Here is a 12,161-nt window from a genome sequence, read left to right as displayed (position 1 = left end):
CAACTACAACCAGCATTTCAACCCACAGTACACTTAAATCTACTTTGTTTTGATATATCTCAGCTTGTTTGGGTTATACTTGAAGTTTTCAGAATAGTTTGCCTTTCTAGGTTTAGGCACTTGGGGCTCTTCGACAAAGTAGTCGTAGCCTTGTCGTTCAGCGAATCTGATGGCATCTTCCTTTGATAAGAATTTGGTTGTGGTTGCTTGTACTGGATCACCACTACAGAGAGGAAGTATGTTAGAAGGTTGAGGTATGAAGTTATATTTTCTCCACGTTGTCTGAGTGTTCGACTTCTGAACCTGAGATTCGAAAATCCCAGCGAGTCCATATGTCAAATTGAATTCATTCCCTCTTGTTGACTCTGCTGAAGCTGCTGAAACCCAGACTCTTCACACCGCACCGTCTTGTATCGTTTACCATCCCATAACCTGATTCACACTACCACCAAATCATTCTGCATCTCGTAATGTGATTTCGTACCTTGAAGCCCAACCCATCAATGGATTCTCCCATCTGTCCTGCACCTCGAATTCGATACGCCAGTCATCCGTCTTATTTGTCCCTTGCTGCATGGCGGTTCTAGCAGGAGAGAAGATACGGACTGTACGATGTGATATTTCCGTTGGTACTCCTGTTGTTGAAAGTATAGAAATACAGTGTCAATAACGTGTGATGTTTGAGCATATGTTGCAAGATGTTTGATGAAGATGCCAACCAGGCCTTCTACCAATACAACATCCAATTATCAATTTATATTGTACGTTACCAGATACATGGTCAGCTTCGAATATCTCTCCCGGAACGACCTTTACCGGCAGCTTGCTTTCATCTGTTTGTGGAGTTGACGAATTGTGTCGGATGATGGAAGACAGTCTACTAGCAGTAGGCAGCAATCCAGCCTGTGGACGTATCGAGAACAAGGCTGTACGTATCATTTCCTATTCCTATTTGTTTCTTTTGGCCACTCTAAAAAATCTCCGTCAACATGAATGTTCTCAACTGATTCAAGCACACATCACTCGCAATAACCAACTCACATTCATCAACATATTTATTATTTAATCTATTAGACGCGTCAGAATCATGGGCAAGAAGGGGAAATCCAAGGATAAGAAAGGTGGTAAGGGCGAAGATGTGGAAACATTAAGGCTTCAGCACGAAGCTGCTTTGGAGAAGCTGAAAGAGGACGTGTCGTTTGAGGAACGCGCATTCAAGATTAATACCATCAAGCTGCAGACTAAATGGAGGGATATCATGAAAACTGGTACGTGTGGTTAGTGTGCTGTGCTTGTTTGATCTATGAATCAAATGCTCGGAAGAGTCAAGTTGTGTTGGAATGTCATTTTGATTGTTGAATGTATCAAGTTGTCGTGATGCTTGTGTGTTGTGCATGCATCCAGCTACGTTATCTGGCTGCTTTTTTTTGCTCACCAACACATCTCCATAGCCAAATCCAACGAACTAGCCCACCAACTATCAGTCCTCTCAGCAACACACCAACGCCACTCAGACCTCAAATCAGCCGCCCTCTCAAACCTAAACCGCGACCTACAAGAAGCCGAAGAACAATACACGAACGCCCTATCATCCCACCTCAACAATGTCGATGACCTCATCCAGCTACAGGAAGACCGGCTCACCCATCTCCAAGAAACATTCAATGCAGATGTCGCATTCCTGGAAGTCGAGTTTGAGAATGAGAGGATGGATGTCACAATGAAACACACGAAAGCCAAGAATGATATTATGGGGATTTTGAATAGGATGCAGGTGGAATTTGGCGATGCGGAGGCTGACTCCAGACATGAGTTCAGTTCGGTTAAGGATGATGTGAAGAATAAGGTAGTGATGTTGAACCTATTGAAATACTGTCGAGGGTTTTGTTGCTCACTCGAGCCACTTTTCAATACTAGAACCTGGAAGAGAAGCACGCTCTACGAATCCAGCTAGAAGGAACAGTTGAAGATCTATGGAGACAGTTCCAATCCGCCTTGAATTCGTACAATTCTGCTACTGAAGAGAGAAAGAAGCAGTTTGAGGAATTGAAGGCGAAGGATATGAGGAATGCTAGAGAGATTGATTTCCAGATGCGTAAATTGGCCAAGTTACAGGTAAGCTATAATTGTTGTGGAGGATGATGAGTGCTGAGAGGTAGTCGTGTCATGAGAGATGCATTCACCACTTCCAGTTACCTCGGTTTTTTTGCTCGGCTGGAATCACCTTCATTCCAAAGCTACGTGTATACTCATCCCAACCTTCTCACACCCAACCAAACAGGAATCAATCGCCTCCCTAAAACAAAAACACACCCACATAATCCACACCCACGAATCCCAGCTCTCAGGCCTCCGCGAAACCCGCGAAAAGATCTCAACCCAATTCCAGACCATGAAACTCAGCATGTCACTATCTCGAGAACGTGAAAAGAGACGACTGGCAGATCTAAGTGTAATGTCAAACAAGACCATCAAGAATCTGAGACTGCGTGTCGATAAAGCAGAGAGGATTATCAAGTTGGCGGAAATGAATTCGAGGATGGAGAGTGAGGAGGAAAGGATATGGCCTTTTGGAAGGCCCGAATTGGTGCATGGGAGCAGTAGTGGTGGTCGTGATGAGGAGGAGGTTGATGAGCAGAGTTTGGCACCTGCTAGTGGTGTAAGTGGAGACGGTATTTCGGCTTCTATTGAGGTGAGCTAGAGAGTTTGAGATGTTGTGCGGAGCATTCCCAAAAACTGTTGTCTTTTTTGCCTGTTTGAAAATCAACCTTTCAGCCCCCACTAACCAAAACAACAATACTACTATGTACAGGAATTACACCTCCTCTCAAAATTCCACTACCGATACAATCGAGCTGCTCTCGATCGACTAGCACTCGAACGACGCAAGGCAAGACTACAAGAGGAAAACAACCAGTTGAGATTCGTGTTGAAACAATACCTGGATGGTATTTCTGTTTCGGAAGCTACGCTCAAGTCGGAGAATCCATTGTTGGTTGTTAATGGTATGTGGTCAGGTTGTGCTAGCATTGTAATGACTAGTCTCTGATCGAGTTGTTTTTGTGTTATCAGGCCGTACGAATGCACCGTTAAGGCATGAACGTGGAGATCCTGTTCATGTAACTGTCGTTGAAGCTAGTTTCGTCAAGTCTGCCCAACGTGTTTAATTTTTTGAAAGACAAGAAAAAATAGTGTTAGAGGTAATAGTTGATAATGGTTTTACGCGTTCGAACGTGTTTGTCACCGACATCAAGCGATGCGAATGTGTATTTAAACCTGCCCACTCTCTCTCAACTCTCCTTTTCCTCCTGCCGTTTTTACACTTCCGCTCTTGTCGTCTTTCCTTCAATCCCCACACACAGAGCCAAAAACAAGCACTTCGTATGCCAATCGCCCCAAAGTAGCGCACCACATTGATTGCATTTTATTGTCTCGGTAAGCTCCTTTATTCCTCTACCATCTACTTTACTAACACATTGCGCTTGCAGGCTGCAATTTGTAGCTCAACTTTCCCCTCACACAATCGTTTTGGCAGAACCTTGTCCTCTTGACCTCTTTAAACGATGAACAGACAGCAGGGACGTGGCGGCCTGCCAACTCCAAACCAGTCTCCCGTATCAGGCAGACCTGGTCAACGTGGTGGTGGTGGAGGAGACGTTAACCGAATCCCATCACGGTCTCCTCCTCGAAACAAACAACAGATGAATAACACTAGTAATATGAATGATGGACGTATGCCAATGAGCGGTGGTGCGTTATCGGCATTATCTGCAGTCGCAGCCGCAGCAGCTGGAGCTACAAAATCAGGAAACTTGCCACCACCGACATCACCGAATGGACTTGTGCTGCCTGTAAGAGGTGCTTCGAGACCGAGTGATAATGATGGGCATAATAATGGAAGTGGTGGTGGTGGGAATGGTGGTATGGACGGTAACGGACAGCCACGGATGATGAGGAACAGGTCTCGCCCAAACGCACCGAATAATATAAACACGGCTGCTAATATGAATAATGGTGGCAACACCAACGACTCGCGATGGCGATCACCGTCACCTGTAGCAGCTACACGTGCACCATCTCGAGATTCACGGACGCAGCAACCATTAAACCTAAATAATACTACACCTGGTGGCCGTCCACGCACGCCAGAGAACATGTCGGCGCCACCGATTATGCTGCATCAGTTGCAGCAGCGCCAGAACTCGTACAAGTTGGCCGGGCAGGGTGCGAGGAAGGCTGGGAATACGGCCAAAGCTAAAGAGTATCTGGCGATTATTAATATGCTGCAGGAGGGGATTGATGCGCTGAGTGGTGGGGGGAAGCTGCCGCCGGGGTATCAGGTGCCGCCTGCGCTTGATGAGGTATGATGTCAGTTTTCTGGAAGGAGACAAAAAAACCCACGCTTGTTTGTCGATGAGAACTGGTATCCAGGTCCATAACCACATCTGTGATACTGATAATTATCTTATTATAGTTCTCGAATGAGCCTCAGAGTGGCGGTGGCAATGGCTCGCCAGACCGGAGTGGTAGTAATAGTCGAAACCCAGGACAGCAGTCGCCTATGGATTTGTCGAATGAGCGGCCGAGAGGTAGAGCTGATCCGAATGGAGAGTTGAAGCGTAAGATTGAGGTGGGTTTACCATGATTGCTCAGTGTTTCTGGAGTATGCCAAAAAGAAGTAGATCTGAAGCACGAAGTGCACTACTGAAGCTGCGTTATCTTCACTCGAAATCACACGGCTTAAAATGATATCGTCACACACTAACGCGTCCAATAATATAGCAACTAACTGCCGACCTGGAAACCGTCAAACGAGAACTCGACTCAACCAAATCCACCCACTCCAACCAAATATCCGCCCTCCAACGCGAGCACGCCGTGACAGTCGGCGGCCTCTCCCGCCAACACACAGATCAACAATCCCGTCTCCAACTCGAAATCGACCGCCTGAAATCCGACCTTGAAAAATCATGGTCTTCCAACGCGTCCGAACAACTCTCCTCACGATCCGCCCGTGACGATCTCTCGCGTACCGCCCAACAGCGTGCGCAGGCACAGGAACGGATTGCTACGTTACAGGCTGAGATGGCTGGACTGCAGTCGCAGTTGGAGCAGAGTATGAATGCGATTGAGGTTGGACAGAGCACGATGCTGGAGGCTAGGAAGGGGTGGGATGCGACTGCGAAGGAGCTTGAGGAGTGTAAGAGCAAATTGGCGGAGCAGATGCTAAGTAGTCAGGAGGAGGTTAGGAGTATCAAGAGTAAATATGTGCAGGAGATTGCGATGATTAGGAAGCATCATGCTGCGGAGATGGAGGCTTACAAGACGGTATGTGTGAGACAAATGATTAAGGAGATTTTTTTGTTGGGGGTTGTAGCAAAAAAAAGTCGAAGCAACGGTCCTTGAATGCTCACATTTCGTTTTTGAACTAGGCTGCTCAAGCTGCAATTACTGCCGCGACGGGAGATGCAGTATCACTACGCTCTCAGTGTGAAATAATGAGCAAAGAGATGGCCAGCATGGAAGAATCAAGAGCAGCAGCTGAAAAGCAATCAATGGCTGCAAAGCAACTCTTGCAAACCGAAATCGAATCTAAAGAAGCTGCTCTAGCATCAGCCGTCGAGGCTCACGCCGAAGCTGATAAGGCCCGTGCTGAGCTCATACAAGCTCAGGAACAAATGAAGCTTGATCTCGCTGCAGCTCAAGAACAATTACGCAAAGAACTTGCAGAAGGCCGTGCCCTCCTCGCCAAACAACTCGCAGAAGGCCAAGCAGATGCCCAGCGAGACATTGAAGTCGCCAAATCCATAACCGCCGAACACGCCTCGATGGCTGCCAAAGCCCAACAGGAAACCGAGACTCATAAACTAGCACACGCTACCGCCGTCTCCGAATACGAGTCCACTATACGACAAATGACGGAACAGCATGCTGCTGATGTCGAGCAGCTGCAGCTGAATATACAGAGACTTAGCTCAGAGTTGGATCGTGGGCTTGCTGATGCTGAGAGTGTCAAACAGAGTCGAGTAAGGGAGCAAAAGTCGGCTGCTGCAAGGATTATGGAGGCGAGAGAAGCTGCTGGTGCTGCTGAGAGGAATGCGTTGGAGGCGAGGATTGAGACGGAGACGCTGTTGAGGGAGTTGGGGAATTTGAGGCTGCAGTTGCAGATGTTTGTTGATGAGGTATGAGTTATTTGAAGTCAGCGTTGTATTGGTTTTTTGCAGTTACAGGGTGCTTATTACGTTGATGAGATGTGATTTGGGGTGCTTACTTGGATCGAAAATATTTCTTCGTTCTTAATCCAATTCTTTTTGCTTATTTATAGAACGACCAGCTGAGACGGTCATTGGATATAGTTTACTCTACAGCTCATCTGGGATCAACTAAATCTATGGATGAAGGAGATGAGGGTACTAGGAATCCGTATACGGTGGATGAGGTCAAGAGACGTATACAGGTAACGCAAAAAGAAAATATATTGTAACACCTCAAGTCACATTTGGACTCACACATCATATCTATTCACCTCTGGTACAATAGGATGCAGCCGACCGTCATTCCGACCAAGTCGAATCCCTACAAAAACTGCACTCTGCCGAAATGGAGGTAGCATCAAACCGGCTCGATGAGCTCCGTAAAGCTCTTGATGCAACCAGAGCCGAATTCAATGCTCTGAAACTAGCTGATGCGTCTAATGTCAAGACGATTGCGGTGCTGACTGCAGATCGTGATAAGGCTATTGAGACCAATAATGTTACAAAGGCTGAGATTGAGAGGATGTTGAATGAGAGGAAGAGAGCAGAGTTTGCTGAGACTGCTCTGGTGGAGAAGCTGCAGAGGTTTCAAGAGGAAGTATGTGATGTTTGGGAGGTGTATTTGAATGCTGTTGTAGCTGTTGATTGTGATGCGTTGAATCACTTTGCAATATTTTTTTTGCTACTTTCGAGAAAAACATTTCTCACACATCCTTTCATTTCCTTAGAATCAAGAGCTGAAAGACGTCGTCCAACACCTTACCAACTCCGCCAATACCAAAGCTCTGCAGACTGAAGTCGCAGACCTGACATCTCTGCGAACCAAACTCGAAGCGACCGTCACCGAAAACTCGAAACAAATATCTTCCTTACAGGACGAACTTAAATCAACCCAACTTCAATCCCAAACCCTTCAAGTAGAACTGCAAGAAATGAAGGACTCACTAAAGACTGCTCTTCACGATGCAGATGTATCGAGAGCAGAGCTGCAAGCGTCACGAGTCACTACCAAGGCCACTGAAGACGAGCTGATGAGAGTGTCAGCTCGATGGAGTGCGTCTCGCGAAGAAGTGTCTTCAGTCAAGGAAGAACTGGATCGTATTAAGGGAGAGTATAACAGTATGAAGAATAAGAATGAACGAGGTGCTGGTGATCAGAGTGTCAAGATAAAGGAGCTGAGTGATGAGATATCTAGATTGGAGGATCAGAATCGGGCGCTGAAGAAGACTATGGATGCTTTGGCTTCGTCGCAGGCTGAAAGTCTTAATAATAGTAGTAGTAATTCGTTGTCGCGGACACGGGAGGTGGAAAACCAGAAGTTAAACTCGGAGATTTCTAGATTGAATTCTGAAATCGAGAGTCAAACACGTCGTATTCATGTCTTGACTCAGGAATGTGATGGTTTACGAGCTGAACTACGAGCTGCTAATAATGCTAAAGAGGAACTAGCACGTAAAGCAGTGTCTCAAGCCGTATCCTCTGGATCGCCTATAATGCCATCGTCTGTGGAAGAATCATTGAGGACTTATGCTGATCAGGCTTCAGCCAGAGCTGATGCTGCTGAACGAGAAGCCTCTGAATTAAGAGCTGAGCTTAATAATTTGAAAGCTGATTTGGATTCAAGTAGTTATGGTAAAGGTGGTAATAGTGGTCTGGACCGGGAGCTGGATGATGTGAAGAGGAGGCTGGATATTAAAGATCGTGAATTGGACGATGCGAGACGACGAGTGTTTATGGCTGAGAAGAGATTGGAAGAGGAGATGAGAGGACCTAAGCGAGGTATTCCGTTAGGTGATGGGGAGTTGCAGGCCAAACTGGAGGTATGTATCTCGATAGTAGACAAGTTTTTTTTTTGCTATCCAATTCTACAACACCTTTTCTTATCTTTTCGCCCATAGTCAACCACCAAGACCTATAACCAGAATCTCGAATACCTCAAGTCGCAGCATTCCGAAGCACTGGCACGTGCTACGAAACAGGCTGCCTTAGATGTAGCTAATGCTGAACGGGCAGCGTCGACGGCGTCTCAACGTGTAGACGAGCTGCAAAAGGCTTTGACTGATGCACGGGCTGTAACTGAAGATACGAGGCGGAAGTTAGTTGCTGCTGAGGATGCGGCGGCGGCAGCTCAGTCTGGAAAGGAGAATGTGGAACGGCAGTTGGCTGCCTTGCAAAAGGATGTAAGATTTACTGTTACAAGAGCGAAGAAAAGGTTTCGCAAGCTATACAAATCGAGCACTGACCACCGCTTTTGTCCTTCCAATAGAACGATACCTTACGGCGCTCTCTAAACGGCAAAACGACACTATCAGCAACCCCAGCTGATGGTGCATCTTCACCAGATACTGATAATTTAAGACAAGCACTCCAGCTGAACCAATCCGAAGTAGAACGGCTAACTCAGGAACTATCGAGAGCCCGACGTGTCCATCAACAAGACCAGCAAGCTCTACAGCAGGCTCATAGTGATGCCACGAGGCTGCTTCAGGAGAAGGCTTTGTTGGCGGAGGAGATGGATGCGATGAAGCGGAAGGTCGCTGCTTAAGAACAGCAAGGGCGGGCACCTTGGAAGAACACTTGTAAAACATTGAACTTTTTGTATATCATAGTATATTTGACCTCATTATATTGTTTACTATTAATGTCTTGTTAAGAAATGAGCTTGGGGTGCGTGTTTGAAGCTTTTGGTATGCATCAAGACGGTTTTCTTTTCGCAGCACTTTGCTCTAAGCGATCGCTCCTTTGAATGGTTGTAACCGGTGAATTGGGTCCCGTCAATCGATAATATCCTGCTTGTGGCACGCTATTCGGTCTCTATTAGAAGCGAACGGTGTCTTGTCGCTCGCCTCAGTTACAAATTTATAAAGTACGGTTTCAAGGGCTTCAGTGTCAAGTACCTTGAAATGCTCAAGGCCTTCTTGAGACGAGACTCGATTTCATGACAAGATGGGGTTTCGCAGAAGCGCAACCAGTGGTCAGGAAATCGGTCTCCTCAGATCTCAAGTTTGAAATCTTCCTCACGTCAGGAAGGCGTTTAGCCCAAGTTACAAGAACGCGGAGTCTAATTGTACGGAACACTGACGTTTAAGTCGGCTGAAAGGCAGCCTAATAAAGAGTTGGTGCTTGAGGAATGCCCATGTGAATCCGCGTGCCCAATGTAACACTCTGTGTGCGGGTTCGTTTGAGTACGAGAATCGTCTCATTGCTTGTACCGCTGGAACGCTAAGACGTTATCTTTCACTGCTAACCTCTGATTCGCAACAAACACATCATGTAAAGTTCAACCAAATTCTATTCAAACAATATATTCTGTACAAATCTGCTGTATGATGCGAAAGCTGTAAGTAGCATAGCCCCTCTGCATTTGCCCGGGCTTGGGACCGGCATTGGCTGCATTACCTATACATAATGTCAATGTAGCAATACACAACAAAACGACTATACTGGCCTGAGTTGAGGTACTTGAGGTTTTTTATGGGCTAGCTACCATCAGTACTAGACACCCAACCACGTAAACGTGGATCCACTCCATTCCTTGACGCCTCCTCGCTTGACAAAGACTACAAGGCTCAGATAAACTAAACCGAGTCGATGACCCGAGCACTAACCAAGGACTTTTGGCTTTTATGCCCAGGCTCACGAGGCGGAAGAGTGTTTAAGGCACGATGAGACAGCATCATCTCGTGCTAATGGTCACTACTTGCAGTTGCCTTCTGCTGACGGTGGGAGTACGTCATAGATCCATTCAGTTTTTACACTCCGTTGGCATGGAGCAACCACACTTGATGTCATGTCTTGCTGGGAAAGACACGACATGCAGAGGAGTGGATGGTCACTGAGTGGTTCGGTTTCCATCCATAGCTGGGAGAGTCGTTCAGTCCAGAGTCCTTACAGAGATGGCCTGAATCGACGAAAACAGAATGTGAGTGAGTTGACGGCAAGTAGAAAAACCAGTCTCAAATCAGGCTGGAATCACTGGGACATGCTATGTATACATACCAGCAGTGGTCTGGAGCTCGGCCCCTTGCTTCTACAGACCGTCTTTCCAATCCTCTATTGGATGCTAGTTGGATTGGATGTTGGGAGTTGAAGGCACAATTTTGTTCAGTTTTAATCCAGAATAAAGGGGGATACAGTCCCCAAACAAGGAGTTAAAAGACGTGTTTTCGAGTTGGATTATGAGGGTTTGAATGCTCTACTAGTTAAATATTGCTTTTTTTAGTGGAAAGGTGTCAAATGACGCTGTTGGCCAAAATATCAACATTGGACGTAATGTCGTGTCTTCGTCGATAGGAGAGCGATTTCTCCTGCCAATTCATTACGGAACGGTGCAGAGATTAATCTCGAACGGCTGATCTACTGAAGTGCTGCGTGAGAGAGCTGGATTCGACGTGCCAAGGTTCGTGTTGTTGATTCGGGCAATCTCGAAACATATCTGTCTTGTTGCAATACAGGCTGATTTGACTGCTTATAAAACCACATACGTTATGTATTGGGATGCTTTCAGACGTGTACTGCTCAATCTGGTTGAAATGCCACATGACTTGTAGAGACGAGACCCAATTTCAGGACAAGATGACTTTTTCACGGCGGATGTTCGCAGTGTTCCGGTATGAATGTCTTTGAAGATCTCAATACTGCTTTTGTTCCTCCCGTCTCGAACGGCTTTTGGCCCAAACTGCCTGAATTGCTGTGCCGAGACCTAATTCGACGGTAAAAAGTCGGCTCTATGGCCGAATCTTCAGCCACTTTACAAAGTGGCTATGCCACAGTCAGTATGTTGACTGAGAACTGTCGTGTTTCCGCTGACTTCAAGTTGTCCATTTCTGCGGCGTTGGTTCTGCTGCCATAGCTAAGCCATTATCTGTCTTATTTGGATGATGTCTACCTGCAATGCGGTGGAAGACTTCTTGGGGTGCACGTTGAGCTAATTTGAAGTGGCTCACAATCAGTCTGTTTGAAATGCTAAAGTCTCGTGGGACCACACTCAATATCGAGACGAGATGGGGTTTCCACGAAAGTGAAGAACATCTCCTATCGTGGTCTGCCAGAAGATGTCAGCTTTAAAGTCTTCCTCGCGCCTGAAAGGGTTTTTGTTTCAAAATCCATGAACAAGGAGTGAAATAGACCTAATTTTAAGGCCACAAGCACTATCAAGTGCTTTAAAGGGCAACTTCATAAAGACCTGGTGCTTTCGGGCTGCCCTTCTGAATCCTGCGTACCCAATGGTATCGTTTTGCAATACACGAATCTTCTCATACCTGCCGCTAGAACTCAAGAAAGACCATTTTCCTTTTTAACATTTAATTCGCATTTAAGACATCTTGTAAAGCCCATAGGGTTTTATTCAAACAATACAATCTGTGCTGTTCTACGACTTGGTACCAAGGTTGCTAGCGGCATAGGGCCTCTGCATTTCTCCGGCCTTGCGACTGGCACTGGCTGCTTCTTTACATGCACAGCAGAAAACTAGCGATAAAGAGATAAACGAGTAAACCTGCCCTATTAAATGGAGCGAGACCATAACATTCGACGAGTTGAAGGTGGCGAATGGTCAAGGAGGCAATGCACTCCAAAGGTGACAGACGGCCTTGACGAGACATCCCAGTGTAATTATAATTCAGGGCAGTATCAACCCGTAATTGATGTTTGATGGCGATGCCGCTCTTGTTCCAACAGATTAACCCATAATCGTCTTTTTTCCTACGACTATCAGTCATGTCGACTTCCTTGTATGGAGATTTGGATGCTCCATCGATCAAATCAGATAGTGTAGACAATGAGGATGCCCATCGGGGTATTTGGTTTTTGTCACTCTTAGTTGATGAAAGAAATCGAGAAGAAGGCTTTTGGCAGCTAATGGTCTTTCCTTTAATATCTTCCAAAACTCGGTTCTATAATTCTGTC

At 46.2% G+C, this 12,161-nt stretch overlaps 2 protein-coding genes across 2 annotated transcripts; one reads left to right on the top strand and one right to left on the bottom strand.

Annotated features, from left to right (window-relative positions):
• Window positions 1–39: 39 nt before the first annotated feature.
• On the bottom strand, window positions 40–939 carry SmJEL517_g03013 (uncharacterized protein; the record flags this gene model as incomplete). The annotated part of the gene is made up of 3 exons (XM_031168941.1): window positions 40–223; window positions 485–635; window positions 771–939. 3 exons carry the CDS (start codon window positions 937–939, stop codon window positions 40–42), a joined length of 504 nt encoding a protein of 167 aa, XP_031025076.1.
• Window positions 940–1,087: 148 nt separating this feature from the next.
• SmJEL517_g03012 (uncharacterized protein) lies at window positions 1,088–3,167 on the top strand (the record flags this gene model as incomplete). The annotated part of the gene is made up of 6 exons (XM_031168940.1): window positions 1,088–1,268; window positions 1,452–1,846; window positions 1,918–2,115; window positions 2,282–2,692; window positions 2,813–3,005; window positions 3,073–3,167. The coding sequence occupies 6 exons, from the start codon at window positions 1,088–1,090 to the stop codon at window positions 3,165–3,167; spliced, it is 1,473 nt and encodes a 490-aa protein (XP_031025077.1).
• Window positions 3,168–12,161: the final 8,994 nt, after the last annotated feature.

The sequence above is a fragment of the Synchytrium microbalum genome (assembly GCF_006535985.1).
Source record: "Synchytrium microbalum strain JEL517 chromosome Unknown SmJEL517_scf0014, whole genome shotgun sequence".
Lineage (NCBI taxonomy): Eukaryota > Fungi > Chytridiomycota > Chytridiomycetes > Synchytriales > Synchytriaceae > Synchytrium > Synchytrium microbalum.
This window is presented reverse-complemented; position numbering and strand designations above follow the sequence as displayed.